The 22239-nt window shown below is 36.2% G+C and overlaps 1 protein-coding gene across 1 annotated transcript in view; it reads left to right on the top strand.

Moving 5' to 3' along the window:
* Window positions 1–22126, top strand: part of DNAH12 (dynein axonemal heavy chain 12) — a 211395-nt gene extending 189269 nt beyond the window's left edge. Inside the window, exons 64-75 of the mRNA XM_014793143.2 lie at window positions 1949–2099; window positions 2319–2572; window positions 2780–2920; window positions 6898–7035; window positions 8396–8629; window positions 8910–9098; window positions 10640–10743; window positions 12163–12367; window positions 17146–17283; window positions 17738–17829; window positions 19111–19178; window positions 20408–22126. Coding sequence (XP_014648629.2) covers window positions 1949–2099; window positions 2319–2572; window positions 2780–2920; window positions 6898–7035; window positions 8396–8629; window positions 8910–9098; window positions 10640–10743; window positions 12163–12367; window positions 17146–17283; window positions 17738–17829; window positions 19111–19178; window positions 20408–20598 — 1905 coding nt within the window. The 3' untranslated portion in view covers window positions 20599–22126. The remainder of the gene's footprint in view (window positions 1–1948; window positions 2100–2318; window positions 2573–2779; window positions 2921–6897; window positions 7036–8395; window positions 8630–8909; window positions 9099–10639; window positions 10744–12162; window positions 12368–17145; window positions 17284–17737; window positions 17830–19110; window positions 19179–20407) is intronic.
* The last annotated feature ends 113 nt before the right edge of the window (window positions 22127–22239 follow it).

The following is a 22239-nucleotide window of genomic DNA, read 5'->3' as shown; positions in this document are numbered from 1 at the left end:
TCTTCTTTTTCTTTTTTTTTTTTATATTTATTTTTTCCCCCAAAGCCCCAGTAGATAGTTGTACGTCATAGCTGCACATCCTTCTAGTTGCTGTATGTGGGACACGGCCTCAGCATGGCTGGAGAAGTAGTGCGTCGGTGCGTGCCCGGGATCCGAACCCGGGTCGCCAGCAGCAGAGCGCGCGTACTTAACCGCTAAGTCATGGCGCCACCCTGTTCTTATTTTTCTAATTCTTTTAGATGTAGTGTTAGATTGTTTGAGATTTTTCTTGTTTCTTAAGGTAGGCTTGTATTGCTATATACTTCCCTCTTAGTACCACTTTTGCTGCATCCCATGTTTTGGTATGTTGTGTTTTCATTTTCATTTGTCTCCAGGTATTTTTTTATTTATCCTTTGATTTATTCATTGATCCAATAGTTGTTCAGTAGCATGTTGTTTAGTCTCCACATATTTGTGACTTTTCCAGTTTTCTTCTTGTAGTTGATTTCTAGTTTCATACCATTGTGGTTGGAAAAGCTGCTTGACATGATTTCAATCTTCTTAAATTTATTGAGACTTGTTTTGTTTCCCAACACATGGTCTATCTTTGAGAATGTTCCATGTGCATTTGAGAGGAATGTGCATTCTGCTGCTTTTGGATGGAATGTTCTACATATGTCTATTAAGTCCATGTAGTCTAGAGTTTCATTTAAGGCCAATGTTTCCTTGTTGATTTTCTGTCTGGATGATCTATCCATTGATGTAAGTGGAGTGTTGAGGTCCCCCACTATTATTGTGTTGCTGTCAACTTCTCCCTTTAGGTCTGTTAATAGTTGCTTTATATACTTTGGTGCTTCTATGTTTAGTGCATATATATTAATAAATGTTATGTCTTCTTGGTGGAATGTCCCTTTTATCATTACATAATGTCCATCTTTGTCTCTTCTTATCTTTTTTGGCTTGAAGTCTATTTTGTCTGATATAAGTATAGCTACACCCACTTTCTTTTGGTTGCCATTTGCTTGGAGTATCATCTTCCATCCCTTTAGTCTGAGCCTATGTTTGTCTTTAGAGCTAAGATTGGTCTCCTGGAGGCCACATATTGTTGGGTCTTGTTTTTCAATCCATCCATCCACTCTGTGTCTTTTGATTGGAGAATTCAATCCACTTACATTTAGAGTGATTATTGATATATGAGGCTTAATAATGCCATTTTATCTTTTGTTTTAAGATTGTATATTTCCATTTCTTTTTCCTTGTATTTCTGTATACAACTTCAGGTTGGTACTTTTCTGTGATGTGTTTCTCAGTTTTCTCTTGTTTTGTGTTTTGTGACTCTGCTCCATATATAATTTCTACTTGTATCCCTCTGGCCAAAACTTAGTCACATGGCCACACCTAGCTGCAAGAAAGGTTGGGAAAACTGGGGGTTCTATTACCAAAAGGAGACAAAGAAGGATTTGCAATCTCTGCTATGTTGAATGAGATTGAGCATCTTTTCATATGTTGAAGATCCACTTCTATTTCATTTTCTAGAAATTGTTTGTCTTCTTTGCCCATTTTTCTTTTGGATTGTCATTCTTGTCCTATCAATCTATAGACACTTTTTATGTATTGGGGAAATTAGCACTTTGTCTATGATATGCTGCATGCTTTTCTTGGCTATTAGACTCATATTTTACTCTTCGTTGGTTTTCAGTAATAATCAAAGGCATTATGTGAAATAAAAATTACTCTACCAGAGGGGAAGGGGGGAGGGAGGAGGGTGAAAGGGATAATTCGGTACATGTGTGTGGTGATGGGTTGTAATTAGTATTTTGGTGGTGAACATTATGTAATCTATGCAGAAATAGAAGTACAATGATGTACACCTGAAATTTTTACAATGTTATAAACCAATGTTACTGCAATAAACAAAAAATTAAAAAAAAAATTACTCTAAAGATCATGTCTTTTCTCTCTTCAACAGATAACTCCAGCTATAACAAATTATGTAACTGACAAACTAGGGAAAAAGTTTGTAGAGCCTCCACCATTTGATTTGACAAAGAGTTACTTGGATTCAAATTGCACCATTCCCTTAATTTTTGTGCTCTCTCCTGGAGCAGATCCCATGGCCAGTAAGTGCATATACTGTAAACTTTTAAGAAATTATAAATAAATCATCTTGCTCAATGTCCACTTTTTGTCCATATTATTGTAAATCAGTTAGTAAATCCAGTATTTATAAGGAAAGGTAACTAGAATTTCCCACAATTAAATACCTATCCACTGAAACATAAGGCATATTTTATAATTTTAGAGTAGGCAGTGAAACCATTTTTTTTGTGCCATCTTAGGCCTGCTGAAATTTGCAAATGATAAAGCTATGTCTGGAAATAAATTTCAAGCTATTTCACTGGGACAGGGACAAGGACCAATTGCTGCAAAAATGATTAAAGCAGCAGTAGAAGAAGGAACTTGGGTTTGCCTACAGAATTGTCACCTTGCTGTCTCCTGGATGCCTGTACTGGAGAAAATATGTGAAGATTTTACCCCTGAAGTCTGTAACTCATCCTTTAGGCTTTGGCTCACAAGCTATCCATCTCCAAAAGTATGTTTATTTCCTATGGAGTTCAGTACATTTATTTAGTTATCTGTTACACTGTATATCCTAGTCAAGCTTTAAGGCTTAATCTTAAGAGGTTTTAAAAATACTTCTGGAGTCCTCTGTTATACCTATTTTTAATCTAGTAGTGTATGCATTTTTAGGACTCGAACTGGTTATTTTGAGTAATGCTCTCTGTTTATTTTGTCTTAGTTCCCAGTAACAATTCTACAGAATGGAGTAAAAATGACTAATGAACCTCCCACAGGACTTCGGCTAAATCTCCTCCAATCATATCTCACTGATCCAGTTTCTGATCTTCAATTTTTTAATGGATGCCAGGGAAAGGAACTGGTAATATTCAGCCTCTGGAGCTTTTAAAAGATGTTTTTATAGTGAGAGAATATGGAAATATAAATATTTTAGTTAATAATGTTACACTGTAGGCATTTCCTAAGAAGACAGTAATTGTACCTATCTTGTTCATAATTTTTTCCCAATAGTTTTTGTCTGCTTCCCATGTAGTAGACATTCAAAAAGTATTTGTTGAATGAATGAATGTATCTTAGTTTGTAAACCAAAGTCCAATAGTGTGTTTGATTAAGACCCGAAAGTAACAATCTATTTTCACATCTTTTATTCATTCTTTCAACAAATACGTGTGTTAGGCACTCTTCAAGGTACTAGATATTAAGCAATGAGAATAAAATAGATCCCCCTCCGAAAAAAAATCTACCTTCATGGGACTTAAATTCTAGTAATAATGTTTTGACTTATTAATAATGTTTTTCAATGTATCCATGTAAAACAGTTTTGCACAAGGTATTGGGGACTTTAGGAGTCCCAATAAATAGCTCTCCTTTTCTCTGCCTGAATTCTTACCAGTTAAGAGATAGAAAAAAGTATAAACTTATGGGAACCAAATTATAACCTTAATTGCTGATATGGACTAGGTTGAAAGATGTAGTTTATATCTGTGAGCAAATGGGCTTCATATTACTAAACCCAGAATTAAGCAGATATATCCACCCAGAGGAACAGAGGAAAACTTCCTTCCCTGCAGGAAACTGACTTCTAAGAGAGAAAAGGGAGAAGCTGAGCAAAGCATATCTGGTTAACTTTTCCCAAATTTACCAGTCAGATAGGTTAGTTTCCTCTCCTGCAGTGAGTACAAGGATACAGAAATCCAGGATGTTACATTGAAGTCTCCCCACGTGGAAGGAAACATCAGTACCAAGGAAAAATCATCCCCCGCCCTTGCCCCCAACACATGCTATTTATCATAATTGTCTATTTGAGCTAGAAAAAGAATAATATTGAAGATAAACGACTGAATTCTTTAGAACCCAGCTAGTTTCTCTCTGCTTATTGATACTTTTTCTGTCTGCCCCTACTTCTGAGCAATAATTTTGTTCATAACTCTGGGAGAAAAGGGGGATATTTGGTGGTTTTAGGTAGAAAGAGAGCTTAGTAGAATGCAGAAGGAGGTATGGTGTCTGATGAGAAGTAGGTGAAGGGAGTCAAAAAGGTGAAAAAAAGAAAAAGAATATCTTAGCAAAATTGGCACAAATATATAATGCTCTGATCCAAAGGCCACTGTGTGTAAGGTCCATAAAAATGAGTATTTGTGGCAATCAAATAGAATTAAATATTGTTAATACCAATCTTTAGATATTCAGGGAATATTGAGTAGAGACAAGCTGAGTGACTGAAAAGGTGCAAACACACATATACGTACACACAAATTCTGATGGTGATGCCAAGCACTAATTGTTTATCAATGAGGGTGAAAGTAAGAAGGAACTAAAAAAAGATAAGGAAAAATAAGAGGAAACAGAGTAGCAAAGGAGAGGACATGTTTTATGGCTAAAATCTTAGTTAAATGAACAAAAGAAAAAGCACTAAACCTACCTATTCATCTGAACTTACCTTTTCTAGTGAATTGTTAATTATAAAGACTTAGTATACTAGATCATAGTAATTTTCCATTGATACATTTTTCCCTTTTTGGTCTCTAAAAAAATAAAGAAAAAAAAGAGGGCAGGAGAGAGAGAGAGAGAAAGAGAAAGAAAGAAAAAAGAAAGAAAGAAAATACATGCACTACAAAATAAAATAGAAACATTAATAACCTTAGAATTAGGACAATTTAAAAAAAAAGTAAAGAATTAACTCAAGGTCACACTAAAACTTTGAATCTCATTCTGGACTTTCTATACACCCTGCTGTCTTAATATTTTTACCAAAAAAAAAACCAACTAAGAGGTTTATATACAGAATTATTTTCTATAAATCACCATATTATCAAGGATAATATTTTTCCTCTCAACTCCTAAACATCTCTTTATAGGTCATAACTTCCCTTTTGCCCTAAACAAACCACTTCATCCTTAAATGCCTTAAGGAAGGTCTTTTGCTGGTTGTATCTACTGGTTTTACAATGGGCTTGGGAATATGTTTTAGTGCATTCACGTGCACCACAATTAGACGACCTGAGTTCAAATCCTGACTAAGCTCTGTGGTAGCCACAAACTCTCTGAGTCTCAATTTCCTCTTCTGTGAAATGAAGGTACAAATATTTACCTCATGGAGTTTTTGTAGAGATTAAAAGTGAAATGCATAGAAAACTTTTAGTACAGTGCTGAGCATTAATTCTCATTAGTGCTAATATTATTATTTACATGCCCTTTTTCCATGAGTTGAAAAATGCTTTATGGAGGAAGTGACATTTGAAGTAGGCACAAGACATATGACTAAAGGCACAGAATTATGACAAGGCTGTCGAAAGAGCAATGAGTAGCTCATTTTGGCGAAACTGGTGGGAAATAAGAGTGGGAAGGAATATTGGGGTAAGACTGTGAAAAGTGAAAATCTTCATATGCCTTGCTAAGGAGTTTGGATGAGTCAACACAAACCAGCACCACATCATAGAAAACAAACCAAAAGGCATACCCCATTGATGCTGGGTCGATGATATCATCTTTAGGTAGAAAAGGCAGCATCCTGCTGCCCCCTTGGGTTAGTCACAAAATGTACCCTGGAAAATATAATTCAGAAATTAGTTGGAAAAAATGCTTATTGGAGAACGAATAAACACCTGCCTTCAGAAAAGATTTTTTTAAGAAAATATTTCTTAATATTTAAGAGTTTTTTAGGACATATAAACTGTTTCTTTTTTAAAAAGTCTAGATAACAGGACTGTGGCCAATTCCTCTGATGTCCCTTGTCACATCTCTTCAGCTCATATTTAATTTCAGCCACAGCTGTAGAAGGCAGTTCTTTGTGAGTTCAGATTCATTTTCGGCTGAGAGCATCTCACCCCAAGTATGCATCTTTCTGCTTTCTGTCCCCAAGATTTTTCTGATGCCGCAGGAGCCTTCTTGGCCCACAAGCACAGACCAAAAATGTGGAAGGATTATCACTTCCTTAAGAAAACCCCATTATGTGAAAATATGTGGAAAATATATGTAAATTAGGTTATTGCTCTCATTGCCAAAAAGTTTTTCCCCTATTAAATGTTTCATGACAGCATTCATCCAGTATATTTAAATATGCTTTGATTTATGTACGACATTTCAAGAATATAGCTATTCAGTAAAGCCATAGTGTACCTGCATTTTAATATTATAGAAGTAATTTCTACTACTGCATCACATGAAAATAGCTGGATGGATTTTTTCTGCATTTGGAGCTATGTCTGAGATGGTCTAACTTAAACCATCAAGGTAGCATACTTGAAATTTACAAAGAGATGGGTAGCCATCCTCCAGAGCACCAACACAGGCTTAGTGAGAGGTCCATATGATATGTGACATGTGGTACACATCACACACATGAAGATGCCAGGACAGAGTAAATAAACAAGGGTTTCAAAAATGAAACACTTTCCTTTTCCAAATGGAAAGTCACAAAATCAGGAACTATATATTGGGATTTATTCTTATCATAATGATTAATTATTCTTCTGCAGTTGTAGTCTTAAGCACACGCCAACGAGTCTACAGGATAACATTCAGGTATTGAAGTTGTAAATATCTATGAACAAGTATTATTAGCCCATACTTTCGTAAATTTTCCCATAATTTGGTAAGAATTATTGCATTTTAATAAAGTGTAATATTATTGCAGTTTGTCTAGCTTTGGAGGTTTTGATTAAGTTATAAGATTAATACTTTTTATAGTAAGCATTATTTTAGATAGCACATCTTTTTAAAATAGAAGTTTGTAGAGCTATATGATCATAGAATCTTATAATGAAAAAGATCATTGATTTGTCTCATTTTACTGATGGAAATATGATCAGAATTTTTTCTTATATAATTTTTATATTAAAGGCATGGGAGAAGTTGCTGTTTGGAGTTTGTTTTTTTCATGCACTTGTGCAAGAGAGAAAGAAATTTGGTCCTCTTGGTTGGAATATTCCATATGGATTTAATGAATCAGACTTACGCATCAGTATTCAACAACTACAGGTAAAATTAGAAAGGAACTAACATTGGTAAAGGATCAGTGTGTATCAGGCCATAGGCAATTCTCTTTGCTTAGAATAATTTATGCAATTCTCCCAACACCACTAAATAAATAGGTGGGTAGATAGTAGTAATAATTATGGTTTATGAAGCACTATCTGCATCTGGATTTTTTCTGCTACAAATAATGGAAAACCTCATTCAAACTGGCTTAAACCATAATGAAACTTATTTATCTCACATAAAAAGAAGTACAGAGGAAGGACAGGCTGTGGAGTTGGTTGATTCAGCAAAAGTGTTGTCATCAAGGACCCTGGTTCTTTCTGCCTTTTTGCAGAGCTCTCCATAGTGTTGGCTTTACATAGGTCCTCACTATCTTCCACTCTTCTCCTCCACTCAGTCAAATCTACAATTTAGCTCTATCAGTCAACAGAAACAGGCTGTCTACTTTAAGTAGAAAAGGAATTTATTGAAAGAATATTGGGTAGGTCACAGAATCACCAAGATGGCTGGAGAGCCAAGGCATCCAGAGTCATATCCAGAATCATACCATGTCTGGTAAGAACCTCCCCTCTACCCTTGTTGAATATTAGACACCACAGCTCACACAGCTGTCACACAAACTGGTCTACTGCAGGCCCTCTGATGTCATCAAAAAAGATTCTTTGCTGTTCCTGCCTCTTTGCTTTATACTAAACTCCAGTTCAATCTGGGATGGATGCATCTGAGTAGCCAAACCCAGGTCACGGGCCTAGGCTTTAGCTGTAAGGGAGGCTGGGAAAGTGAGTGGTCAGCTTTTTCAGTTTCTGTAGACTCACAATGTGAGACATTCAGATGGTCAGCAGCCCCCCTCCAAAAAAAGAGTAAAAAGAATAAATATCCACTATAAATTCCTACTAACTCAGACTTTGAAATAGGCACATTACTTACATAAATTCTAATCCTCACAGCAGCCCTGTAAGGTTGGTATTATCCAGCCTTTTTTTTGAGAAAACCAAAGCTAAGAACTCAACTTGCCCATTGAGGTAGGATTTGAATTCATGTCTGTCCAACTCCAATACTTTTCCATTATTTCTGTCATATTTTACCAAATATATTAATCCAACTAGACAACCACAAGATATTAATATTTTTCTGCTTCTTTGCAGTGAGGATGGCCTTTATGACATGGGACCTCATAAAGGTCACCTAAAGACAACTATGATGATAATTCCTTCAACCCCACTTCTATGTTTATAGATACATAGATAGATGATTGATAGATAGATAGATAGATAGATAGATAGATATTTAATGCCATCTTAAAATGGAAATTAAGTGAAAGACTTAAGGGTTTTCTCATTTCATTTTTCCTTTGTTTCAGTTATTTATAAATGAATATGATACAATTCCATTTGAAGCCATCTCTTACCTGACTGGGGAGTGTAACTACGGAGGAAGAGTGACAGATGATTGGGACAGACGTCTCCTCTTAACCATGCTGGCCGACTTTTATAATTCACACATAATTGAAAACCCTCATTATAAGTTTTCTCCTAGTGGAAACTATTTTGCACCTCCCAAAGGCACCTATGATGAATACATTGAATTCATTAAGGTAACTGATGACACTGAAAATAGAGTTAGTTTAAGTGTGATTTTTCTAAAAAGCAAATAGTAAAATATTCCTCAGTAAGGTATAGGGTCAGACAAGTATTATGGTTTCCATCAATTTTCAATATCTTTTGTTTCTAGTAATTACTGAAAATGGGAAAAGTTTGATTCCTCTGTTGTTTGATGTTTAGTTGATTTTTAACCTTTTTGGTCTGTACATGTCTGCCTTATCAATTAATGTATCCAGTGAAAATGTGATGCTTGCTTAATCTATTTTCTGGCAGAAACTTCCATTTACTCAACACCCTGAGATATTTGGATTACATGAAAATGTTGATATCTCCAAAGATCTTCAACAAACGAAAATCCTCTTTGAGTCCTTGCTCCTCACCCAGGGAGGCTCCAAACAGACAGGATCCTCAGGAAGTACTGACCAGATTCTATTAGAAATTACCAAAGATATTCTCAACAAGGTAAGTGTTTTACTTAAAGTATGTTGCTTATAATATAATACAAATCAAAATGGTACTGAAATGGCAATCTGAAAACTCCGTTTGACAGCATTATGACCTTGAATGAGATATTTTGCCTTTCTAAACATTAGTTTTCAAATCTGTAAAGTTATGAAAATAGTACCAACTGTTTAAAGTTCTCGTGAACATTAAAGAGATCATGAATTTAAAGTGCTTTGCAAAATGCCTGGCACTTAGTAACTATAGCTGTAGATGAGCTAATGAATGTATGATTTACTATCAGTTCTAAACAAAGATAATGGACCTACTTTTTAAAAATGGAGGAAATGATCTGAACTTGCTTATTCAAGGACTGCATGGTTTTTAATCTATACCTTAGGAAGTAAGGAGGCATCAGGAGATAAGATCAGCACTAAATTAGCAGCTACAGCTTTTTTTTTTTTTTTTTTTCCCCATAATACAGCCCAATGTACTTAGCCCTACTAGGTAAAGTGGAATGATACTCTTTATTCTCCCCCTTTTTTCTGTGTCATAAATTCAATAAAGAACTGCTATGGGGACTTCAAAAGAGATTATGGACCCAAGACCTTCACAAATCCTAAATTCATAAATACTATAATTATCCCCATATTTCAGTGTCAGGCACTCTGACAGAGCAGAACCTGACCCATAGTCCATCTCCTTGCAGAATGGTGGCTCTTACAAGATCCTTAACAGAAAGTTACCTGGCAGTGGCATTAGGGACTTATTTGAGGTAAAGGGGTTGTGCTAAGCCAAAGGGTCCTTGAGTGACACCACCTAGTGTGCCTTAGAACAATTCTTTTGCACTGAGGGACCGTCACCCAGGATACTCTGGGCAGCTCAACTTTCTTAGTTTGGGACTTCCTTGATTGGGAAACTTCTTTGCCCCTTTAGGAGTGTAAATTCCAATGTCTTGGGGCTTGGTCATCAGTCCCAAAGTCCCCTTCATCATTCTCAAGCATCTTTGAGGTACCTCATAGAAATCAGACACTTAATGGCCTTCTCTCTTTCTATGCTCTGGAACCCTGCTATATTTACACATTAATTATTTGGTAGTGGGGTAAGCTAAGCTATTTGTAGCCAATTGATAATTGATTAGAAATAAATATTAAACAATTATGAAATGGCGTATCAGTTTTACCAATGGAAAATAAGATTCAATTTACAAAAGGATATTACACAACTTTTCAGAAATGTATCTCTTCTGTGAAGTGCTATATCCTGTGGTAAAGAGCATGGGCCTTGGACCTGTGGATTTAAACAGATCACTTTTTGACTGTATGCCCTTGGCAGTCATTAAACCTCTCTGTACTTAAATATCCTCATCTGTAAAATGGAGATAATAATGGTCACCTAAGAGTGTATGCTAAGGATTAAATGAGACAATGTATGGAAAGTAGTTAACACAATGCCTAGCACGTTGTAACTGGCTAGTGTTAGCTATTAGTGATATTATAGCTGAATGAAACTAATTATCCATTCTGAGAGTAATATGTGGTCTTTAAAATCTATTCTCTTAGCTACCAAATGATTTTGACATTGAAACAGCACTATTGAAGTATCCCGTGAGATATGAAGAGAGCATGAATACTGTGTTAGTACAAGAAATGGAAAGATTTAACAAGTAAGGATCTATATTCCCAGTGATTCAGAAAGCAACCAATGAAAGTTGATAAAAAAGACGCGGTATTAAATTAAAATTTTAAGAAAAAATTATGAAAACCTCTCATTTAATTAGAATTTTCTCTCTTTTTAAAAGTTGCATAACCGTCTGCTCCAGAAGTGAGGGTATCTTTTATAATGTAAAAATGGTAATGAAAAAGAGATCTGCTTTTACTGGTTAAAAATATTCATTAATCATAATTTCTCACCCATCCATTACTATTCTCCTCAGGAACTAAAGACAGGATGAGCATTAACTACGCCTGTTGTAGTCACATCTTTAGTCATTTTCCTGCCACTTGACACATATACACTTCCCTTTTCTTCCTGAGTCCAATCTAGGTTAATTAGGTACCCCATGAGAGCAAACAAATTCAAACCTCATGATGCTTTGAATTTTTGTGTGTGTGTGTGAGGAAGATTAGCCCTGAGCTAACATCTGTTGCCAATCCTCCTCTTTTTGCTGAGGAAGACTGGCCCTGGGCTAACATCCGTGCCCATCTTCCTCTACTTTATATGTGGGATGCCTGTCACAGCATGGCTTGATAAGCAGTGCGTAGGTCTGTGACCAGGATCCACACCCCTGAACCCTGGGCTGCCAAAGTGGAGTGCGCGAACTTAACCACTACATCACCAGGCCGGCTCTCGCTTTGAATTTTTTAATTGAATTTTCTACAATTCAATACTGGCTTAATGAATGAAGAATTGATTTGGTTATGAATTTTCTAAAGTGTTTCCAAGTTTATTTGGGTTTCCAGACTTGTTGACATTTTAAAATAAAACACTATGATGCCTTAATTAATTCAATATTTCTTATACAAAGACCATATGTATTTATATATAATAATATACTATCTCTCAGTTGCTTAGGCTTCTAGCCTAAAGCCCTCACTTCAGGTATATTTATGGTGTTCTTAGCAGTTTGGGCCTCAGTGGGAAGCAAAGTATTTGCAAGTATATAAATGAAATATACACTTTATGTTTAATGCAGTGTTTCCCAAGTTTCAGCCATTACATAATACCTTTGTAACTTTTTCCATATTTGCCTGTCACCTCTAGCATTATTTACCTAATATTTTCCTTAAATCATTCTCTGCTTAAATTAGCCTGGTACTAAGCAATAATACCCAGAAGGCAATAATTTTGGTATGCTAGTTGTATTATTTTCTGTATTTTAAAATATGTATGTAATGATGAAAATGAAAAATGTTTATCCAAGTATCATCTAAAATTACCTTACATTACTGAGTGGGAGGTGACCACACTTTGGGAAACACTCCCACAAAGCTGTGAATGGTATCCAGCTATTTCTTCTTCTGGAAAGACTGTATATTGATATTTACTATCATATATATGTTGATGACAATTTCTTTCCTTGCAGTTTAATTAAAACTATATGTAACACTTTACGGGACCTTGAAAAAGCTATTAAGGGTGTGGTTGTAATGGATTCTACATTGGAGGCACTCTCTGGCAGTTTGCTTATTGGAAAGGTTCCAGAAATATGGGCCAAACGATCATACCCAAGTCTTAAACCCCTAGGAAGTTACATCACAGATTTTCTAGCCCGGCTGAACTTTTTACAGGTAAAAGATTATATATTATATATATATAATTTTATTTTTTGGTTTACTGAGGAGATATTAGAAGTTGGCTATGGTCACTTGAATGTCTCTGAGTTGAATGGAATGTGATTAGTTAGTTTTATGGTGATCTAACCAAAATTTTAGCATATTGAAAATTATACACATTTCAAAGTACTGAGTAGAAAATTAAAATTTTACTTTACCCAAACCCATTAATAAGTGACATTTATAGTTTTGAAGATTCTAAGTTTGTGGTTCTGTGACACCACAAACTTGGTCTTGTGATTTTATTTATTTATTTATTTTGGTGAGGAAGATTGTCCCTGAGCTAACATCTTTTGCCCATCTTCCTCTTTTTGCTTGAGGAAAATTGTCCCTGAGCTAACATCTGTGCCAATCTTCCTCCACTTTGTATATGGGGTGCCGCCACAGCATGGCCTGATGAGTGGTGTGTAGGCCTGCACTCAGGATCCGAACCCGTGAACCCCAGGCTGCTGAAGCGGAGCACGTGAAGTTAACCACTATACCACCAGGCTGGCCCCAGTCTTGTGATTTTAATACTGAGGGTAAATCACAAAAAGAGTCTGAGGCTTGGATTTATCAATAATTGCCCATTGTCTTAAAATCAGTGCTTCCTATCTCTTATCTCATAAAACCAGAGAAAAGATGAGTGCTTTGGAATCTCCCCTGCCCCCCACCCACCGCTGGCCCCTTAAAACACACATATAAAGGATGTTCAGGGCACAGGAATGCATAGGCCAGGGCACTCTTTTTCCTCCCCAGCTCCTTGGCTTGCCCCCATCCTATGGTAGATGTTTATGAGGGGGTAGGGAATGGGGAGATTTTGGAAATTCACATAGGTATATGACCTTTCAGTGTTCAGCTGCCTTTTTATTACAGGAAAGCTTTATTTGTTTCACTGTAGAAGCTAATCATAAAATAACCAGGGCTTGTGAAGATGTGGAGAGGGAGGCTTTCCCATCCCTTTTTAATTTTTGCCAATCTGATAGGTCAACCATATCTTATTGTTTTAATTTGAGTTTCTTTAATTATTAGTGAGCATGTGCTTCCTTTGGTATGTGTGCTTGCCATGTGTATTTTCTTCTGTGAATTGCCTATTTATCTCTTAGGCCCATTTTTCTTTTGGACTTTTTAAAAAATTAATTTATAGGAGCTTTTTGTGTAGATTATACATTTAACAAAAGAAACAGGGCCTGGTCCTATGGCTGAGTGTTGCACTCTGCTTCAGCAGCCAGAGTTCGCGAGTTTGGATCCCAGGTGTAGACCTACTCCACTCACCAGCCATGCTGTAGCGGTGACCCACATACAAAATAGAGGAAGATTGGCACAGATATTAGCTCAGGGCTAACCTTCCTCAAGCCAAAAAAAAAAAAAGAAAGAAATAGAGGAGGATTGGCAATGGATGTTAGATCAGGGTGAATTTTCCTCAGGAAAAAAAAAAAGAAACAGTACAGAATAGGGGTTTTAAGTGTTTAGGCTCTAGAAGAGTTGCCACTTAATAGCCTCAGTTTCCTCATCCATAAGATTGGCACTTTTATCTCATAGGGTAACAGTCTGTAGTATGTGGTAAGCCTTCAGTAAAAGTGGACTATTCTTTTGTAAAATGAGAAATTATTGAATTTTATCAATGCCTTTTCGGCATTTGTTGCTGGTAATGTGATTTTTTTTTTTCTTCTTTAGCTTATTATTGTGCTGAATTAAATCACTAGTTTTCCAAGTGTAAAATCATCCTTGTATTGCTAGAAAAATTCCTCTTGATCAGTGTTTCCTTATTCTTTTAATGCTTTAATTGATTCCATTTGGATATTTTTAGGGCTTTTCATATACATTACCTAATCACTCTCCAGAAAAATAATTCAGTTCTATCGCCATCAGTAGTGAATATGAGTGCCTGTTTCTCAGTAATTAGTGTTTTTTTATCTTTGCTAATTTGATACGGGAGAGTGTGTATACTTGGGTGATTCCTAGCCACATCTACAACATGTCTTTGACTTCTTCCTCTAGGTACCAGCCTCTTCCTGTCCCTTACCAAAAGCATCTGATGTATAGTTAATTACATCCTCCCCTTGCCACAATCTTCCTTTGTTTTTTTACACTCCGGTTCATTTCCCAAACTTTTCTGAAACTTTCATTGGAACTGCTTATATTTCCCATATATTACTTTGTCCCAAAGGGCCTTGAAGAGTCTTTAGCTTGGTCCCTTAGAGAGGTCCTGGCATGGTGCCAGCTGGGACAGACTCCAGGACAAAGTCTTTTTGTTGTTGTTATTAATATAAAGTTCACATCAAACTCTCTACTTTCTGAAATTTGGATTTCCTCTTATTCCATTTGAATGAGTAAGAAAGGTCTCACTCATTATTAGGCACCTTTATCATCCTTCACCACAAATCTTCCCCTGAATAGATCTCCCCCATTGTCCTCTTACCCTTACAGAAGCTGTACAGTTTTCCCATCATCTTTCTTTCTCCTAGACTCTTGACTTCACCTCCTAGTGGTTCTTAGAGTTCATAAATTAAGCAAATGAGATGTCTGGAGTTCGCTATCTTTTCTCATCTGTCTCTCACCATTCACCCTATTTATCTTCCCTTTCTCCTTCCTTTTTTTTTTTTTTTTAACTTTTTGCACACTGGCTATAATCTCAGTTTAAATTCAGGATCTGACACTTAGTATCTGTGTGACTTTGAGCAAGATACTCATCTTTCTGTACCCAATTCCCTCATCTGTAAAATGGGAGGAATAATACCTAACTCACAGGGTTATTTTGCAGACTAAATGAGGTGATGCATGTAAAGCGCTTAGCACTGTGCCTAGCATGTACTAAGCACCCAGTCAATAGTAGCTAATTCAGAGATTGTATACAAGTAGCTGATCCAGACACTTATGATATTCTTGGCTAAATCCTGGAATGAGCAATGGAGTTTTCCATACACTTGCTTTCTGGGTTCTTACAGCTTTCTTGTGCATGGTGCTGGTTCTGCCTGGCTCGTGCCCTTGTCGAGCGCCATCTCTTTCTCTACCTCTTCTTGATCTGATAGCTTGTACTGTTGCAACATCTCCAGCAGTGGTTTGTTCTCTTCTCTCGGGAAGCAAAGCTGGCTTTTTCCCCTAGTGTGCTGCTCACTCAAAGTTCATTTTATTGATTCATCTGTTCATTCAACAAATGTAAATTGAGATCCCACTTTGTCTAAAACACCTTGTTGTGTGCTCTCTGAGATAAAAAGACAGCATGAGTCCTGCCTTCAACTTGCCAATAGCCTACAGGGAGATAATCTATGTATCTAAGAAAAAACTAATAAAGTATAGTAAGGGATGTGTCATAAAAGACCAATATGTAAAATTCTCTGGGAATTCAAAGAAGGGAGAGAGTTCTTTTAGCTCAGGAAAGCAGAGTTTGTTTACTGGATGAAGTAGCATTCAAGCTGAGTCTAAAGGATGAATGCTTTTGGACACTGTGAAAAAAGGAAGAGGACTTAGAGATAGCTGTAGGATGAAAGGCACTATATCATTTAGCATTGATTCTGTTGTAAAACTATTGACTTAAGCAAAAATAAAGTTTGTTCCCTCATGTAAATGAAAAATCCAGGGGGTGAGGTGGCTCCAGGCGGGACTTGACCTGGGGTGCAAACATGGTTACCTGATTCTGGCCTCTTGCACTTAATCTCTTGGCTCCATTTCTCTGTGGGTTAACTCCATTCTCAGTTAGGTTCTCATCTGATGGTCGTAAGATAGCGACACCAATTCTGGCCTCACATCCACACAACTTCAGAGAGTTGAGAGTGAGTCTTTTCCCCAAAAGTGCCAGCAAGAGTCTCTGCATCTCTGACTTTATGTCACATGTCCATTCCTGAATCAATGACTATCACTGGAGGTATGAACGGCTAGGCATGAATCATATGCCCACCCCAGGAGGTGGAGTTCCACCACCAGAAGTGCTTGGATTGAGTGTAGGAGGATTCATCCTCTACAGGGATAGAGGAGTAGTGTCACTTTAAGACAAGCAGAAAAAACAACAGATGTACACCAAATGCAGAGAAGAGACGAGCAAATAGTGTAGTCTGATTAGAATATAAGATGCTTGAAGGGGAATTAAAAGGGATAGAGCTATAAATACAATTTGGGGTCAGATTGTGAAGTATCTTGAAGAGGAGACGAAGGTGTTTAGACTTTAATTTGATGGGGTAGTACTAGATAACTGAAGAATTATGCAAGATGCTAAACCTGATCCACACCATGCATGGTGAGGTATACTCTTGCAGCATTGTACTGGATGCATTGAGCAGAGAGAGGGAAGAAGCAAGAATAGGTACACATTGATACAGAAAGAAGACCATGAATATTTGAACTGGAGTGGGGGCAGTGAGGATGGAGGAAGGGGGTTTAAGAACCAGAATCAATACATGAAGCCTATAGTTAGACAATGCGTAAGATGTCTAAAGATGGTTGCTTTTGAGTGGGATTAAGTAATATAATAAATCCCCAAATAATTTACATTTGGCTTTTTGCAGAAGATTTGAATCTTTCAAACTTTGTTTTATTCAGATTAATGTTAAAATTCGTTTGTATTTTCCAAGAAGAGTAACTAGAAGGGAAAAGAATTAGGAGGGCCAAGATAGGTTGTGTGTTTGGTGTTTGGGAAGAGTGTCCTGTGATGTAAAGTGTAGGCAACACACACAAAAACCAGAATCTGGAATTGTATGTCAGGTGACACTTGTGTAAGTTGAAGAATGAACATAATGCATGTTGTTTTTCCTTTGTAGGACTGGTATAATTCAGGAAAACCCTGTGTGTTCTGGCTCTCAGGTTTCTTTTTTACCCAAGCCTTTTTAACTGGAGCTATGCAGAATTATGCCAGAAAATATACCATTCCTATTGATTTACTAGGATATGAATTTGAGGTACAGTAACTCCTTAAATGCCACAGTGTATCATTATATCGAAGTTATATATTTAAGCAAGGAGGATATGCAGAATTTATATTTTTATAGCCTGTTATGAACAATTTGACTTCTTTCCATCCTTTTCCTTTCATGAAGAAAGTATATAATATTCATCTTGCTATCTCTATGATAGAACTTTTATATATCTCAATATTCAATTCAAATAATCCAATGCTGCTCTTCTACTTTAGCAAAAACTAATATGAGGTACAGTAAAACTTGATAAATGCTTCAAAAAGGACTGTATTACACATTTTTACATTTATATTTTACTGAAAAAAATGTATAGTTTAACAAGCTATTATATGGTAGAATTTCCCTGGATGTGTTCTGAAGATTTAGCTAATATTTTCTTTATGAGACAAAGTTGTCTGGGGAGGAGATCATTACTAGTGTGTGCCTCTACCTTCAGGTTATTCCTTTTGATACATCTGAGGCAGCACCAGCAGATGGCGTTTATATCCACGGATTATACCTCGATGGAGCGCGCTGGGACAGAGCAAGGTCAGTAGTTCCAGCTGCAAAGACCTCTTCATTTGTAGCTGAATCACAGGTACGGTAAGCTGTCTGCTGCCTTTTTCCTCCTCAACCAAAAGGCCTCTTCTAGGGAATATGGCAAGTATTCCCATAAGTCATTACTTGCCATAAATCATTACTCAGGCTGGAGCAATTGATGAGTGAGTATTTTTAGGTCCTGAACAATTTTTAGTTAATATTTCAAAGATCTTACTAGTAGAAAAGCTAGTTGAAATTATTTCCTGCTTCTTCTGTTTTGTAAGTTACCATCCATTTTGTAATGTGTAGGAGTGCCTCAATTTTAAACAGGTTGCAGTTTCAGTCAAGTTCTCATTTCTACTGGTGAATAGAAAACTTTTTCTTGTATTTTTATGACATAATAAATACATACTTAAAATAAATACTGGCTTTCCAGCTCAGGAAACTAAGCAATGCTATACCTGTTTAAAATATATAGGGGTAACAGAGAAGGGGAGAGACTATTTTCCTTGAAGCCCTGCTCTTTAACAATCCCATTAATAAGCATAGTCCTCTATTTCCAGAGTCAGGGTTAGACTATGCTCTCAAGAGAGGGTTAAAGGCCGAGGCAGGGAAATCATTTAAGAAGGAGCAAGAAAGTGGTTCTAAATGGAGATAATTCTAAGAGAGGGCTATGAGGAGACTTAGCTTCACGTAGCTCATTTGATTATTTCTATCACTTTTCATCTCATCACTCTACTGACATTTCTTTTAACTTACTTTTCCTTATATATGTATTCATCTTTTCCTTCCTTCCTTCCCTCCTTCTTTCAAACAAACAAGCAAACAAACAATGTAGCATAAGGAAAAGAAACCACATTTTCTAGATAGGCAGATCTAGGAATCCTGACACTGGCACTCAAGAGCTGTGTTACTGTGAGAAAAGTACTCAACCACTCTGAACCTCCACTCTTCATCTGTGAGATAGGAATAGGAATGGGGATAAGATCATTGTGAGGGTCAGATGTGATAGCATAGTGTCTGCCTCATGGACAGTACTTAAGAAATGGCAGGAATTGATATTGGTCCAATGTTTGTACACATTGCCTTTCTATAATTTTCTTTTGTTTTTCTCAGTTCTTCCTTGCCTCTTCCTTGGTTTTGTTGTTGTTATGGGTTTTTATTTTTTACATTTCTTTTCCTGCGTATCTCTGGTCCCCTCTTGTATTAAAAAACAATATCTAAGTAGCAATTTCTAAGAAGCAAATTTTATCTTATTTCTAATAAACATCTGTTAATTTCTCTTCACAGTGGATTGCTTGCTGAACAATACCCCAAACTGCTGTTTGACCTGATGCCCATCATATGGATAAGGCCAAGTAAATATACATCTAACAAAATTTCTTAGAGTTTTAGGGAGGATAATGATAGATATTTTTAACTGCTCCCCTAAATAAGTCTCTGCTCAAACCCATTAGGATTTTGTTCAATTACAATAAATAGTGGCAATGTTTATATTGGAAATACATTGTTCCCTCTTTTTTGTGTTGCATTTACATTATTTTAGGAGTATCATTCTGCCTCTTTTTGCTCTTATCCCATGGGATGTAACATTTTCTTTGCCCCTCCCCCACACTTCTACTTTTTCAGTCTAGAGCGTCCCATCAATATTTTGATTCTGAAGTGCCCTTGCACCCCTCTCAGACAAAATAGGCTTGACCCAGTCTCCAGCTGGCGACTAGAGTTTTCTGGCTATAAGAAACTCCTAGGAGCTAGCAAGGTGCCCCAAGGCATAGGTATTGCAAGCCACATGGGGTAGAGGTCAATTTTGCCCCCTGGGAGAGCTACTTGCTCCTTCCCTCCTGCTATCATCATTTTTCCACAAGTCTGAACAACTGGGGCTCATTCTTTTCTTTTCTATTTCTTCTCTAATTTTTTTATTATCAAATAACTATAAATGAAAACATTTACAAATCACCCACAATCACCACCTAACCCATTAAGTATTTTCATTATTAATGCAGTTCAATTATAACTATGAGAAATGTGGCCTTAGTTTAGAAAGACTCCTAATATCTCATATCTGGCTCTTCAAAGATTGTATGTAGGGTGAGATTCTTTTTGTGAGTTGGTAGGAGTTGGTATGTTTTTCTTAGTAATAACCTGCTGAAAACAAATAGTAACTTCAGCTTCTTCTAATTTATGGGTTTCTTGTAGTAGAGCTCTAAGCAGCTGTGTTTCTCTTTTTGTGTCTCTGCCATTACCTATGCTGTATTTTATTCCTTCTTTCCTACATTCTCCTTCTCTTTCTTCTTCTCTCCCAAGTCAGCTTGAGTGTTTTCATGCCTGCTAAGCGATCAGGACTTTAAAATCAATTCCTGTCCTCTAGACATAAAATCATGCACCATATGAAATCACTTGCTTGTTTCACAACCACAATTATATACCAACTGTAAAAAATCACAACTTTAAAATGTTCAAATATCATAATCATGATCTTAGATTTAGTACTGGCCATTTTATCACGAGAGAAATAGTTGTTCTTTTAGTATTAGTGGCTCTTTTTCCTTCATCAAATAAATATGTTTTGTCTTTTTTTTTTTTCAAGCTAAAAAGTCTCAAATTGTGAAGTCGAATGCCTATGTCTGTCCCCTTTACAAGACAAGTGAACGTAAAGGAACTCTTTCCACTACAGGACATTCTACTAACTTTGTCATTGCAATGTTGTTAAAAACAGACCAACCCACTCAACACTGGATCAAGCGTGGGGTTGCTTTACTTTGTCAATTGGATGACTAAGATGGACAAATTAAGAAAACATGTGAAAGAAATAAAAAAATATATATTGTTTTCACTTACTTCAGAATATACATATATTATAAAACCAAATATTTTGGTGTCATTCTTTTAAATGGTCTTTGTGCATGGTCTTTGCATTGTTCTCCTGTCTGACTTACCACTCCTGATTGGAAACAGCCTCTGGATGGACTCCTGAGAATACAGTCAGACACCTGTGGAAGGAAAACATGAAAAGAAATATTTCTTTGAAGCATATGAAAAATCTTTGAAATTTTTATTTAGTTCCTTTTTTTTGGCTTGATATGTATATGAAAAGCAGATTTGGGGAGACTAATTGGATAAAATTTAATATCAGAAATTATCTCTTTTCACAAGTGTTGTTAAGTCATTTCTTTAGCTTCAGTAATAGTTTACTTTCCACTCACCTACCTGAAGTGATTATACACGAACATTTCAAATACATAAATAAATAAATTGTAAATAAGGAAAATATTAAAACAGTTCCAGAACTAAACCTCTCACTTCACACTTTTAAAACATTAGTTCTATTCCTCACAGTACCCTTGTGACAAGGAAAGGAAACTCAGAGCAGTGAAGCTGACACACAAAAGCAGTTAAGATGGCCGGAGGGCAATCATACATACCTGAGGAGGTGTGTGCTTCTTGGCATTTGCTTCCTTTTTTAATTGGAAATGCCAAGTGGTGTCCTCATTATTTTTAATAGTTAATATTCTTATTTAGTATGCACTTATAATATTAATATACATTAACAATTTCAAAACATTTCAACAAAACAAAATTATAGCCAAAATTTTATTATCTTGTGTGGAGTTAATTCCTTTCTTAGGATTCCCAGGACACTTTAGGCTGCAGCTCTGTAACCCAAAGAAAATGTAGGTGCAGCTACCCAATGAATGAGGACCGTTGGGACAGTCACTTTTGATAATTTGGTCCGAGCAAAACGTTTGGCCTCTCTTAAGTGGAAAATTGATTCTGGTTTGCAGTGGCTATGTGCATAAGTCTTAAGAGAGTGCATTCACTTCACATGGCCAACCCCCTGCAAAAGCATTTTATTCCAGGAATAAAATGTTTAATCCTTTAAATTCAATGAATATAGCAGTGAAGAAAAGAGATCATGTTTCCAAACAGCTAAACCACATGTAAAAAACAAGGAGAATGTGCCAGACTGTCTTATGATCAAGTATTTATAGTAAAGCTATTAATGGAATGGTAACTACAGGGGAGTGGAGATCCTAAATATAAATGAAAATTCTGACCTGCTAATCTTTAGCAGTGAAAACTTCAGTGCTGTCCTAAAGGATATAACAAAAGGTAAAAAGTCTTTGGTATGTGATCAAACCTATTCTATGCTAAAACTGAAATGTTCTTTTAAAATCATTGAGATATTGCCTAATAAAATACATTGGTTTTTACTATCACTATTCTTGTTATATGTTGTAGTATGATAGTACATTTATTCCCATAACATGTTTATTTTTTGTGTTTACTAACTAAATAAAATATTATTTTCAGCATGATACTCACTATGTGTAGGAAAGATGTTCTTTTGGATGAGTGCTACAATCACGGAGGAAAACTCATAAGCCAAGTCTAAAATAAATGAATATGAGCATTTTCCTA

This window comes from Ceratotherium simum, chromosome 5 (assembly GCF_057802395.1).
Source record: "Ceratotherium simum simum isolate JZ-2026a chromosome 5, ASM5780239v1, whole genome shotgun sequence".
Taxonomy (NCBI): Eukaryota; Metazoa; Chordata; class Mammalia; order Perissodactyla; family Rhinocerotidae; genus Ceratotherium; species Ceratotherium simum.
Note: the sequence above shows the minus strand (reverse complement) of the source record. Positions and strands in the feature narration are given on the sequence as shown.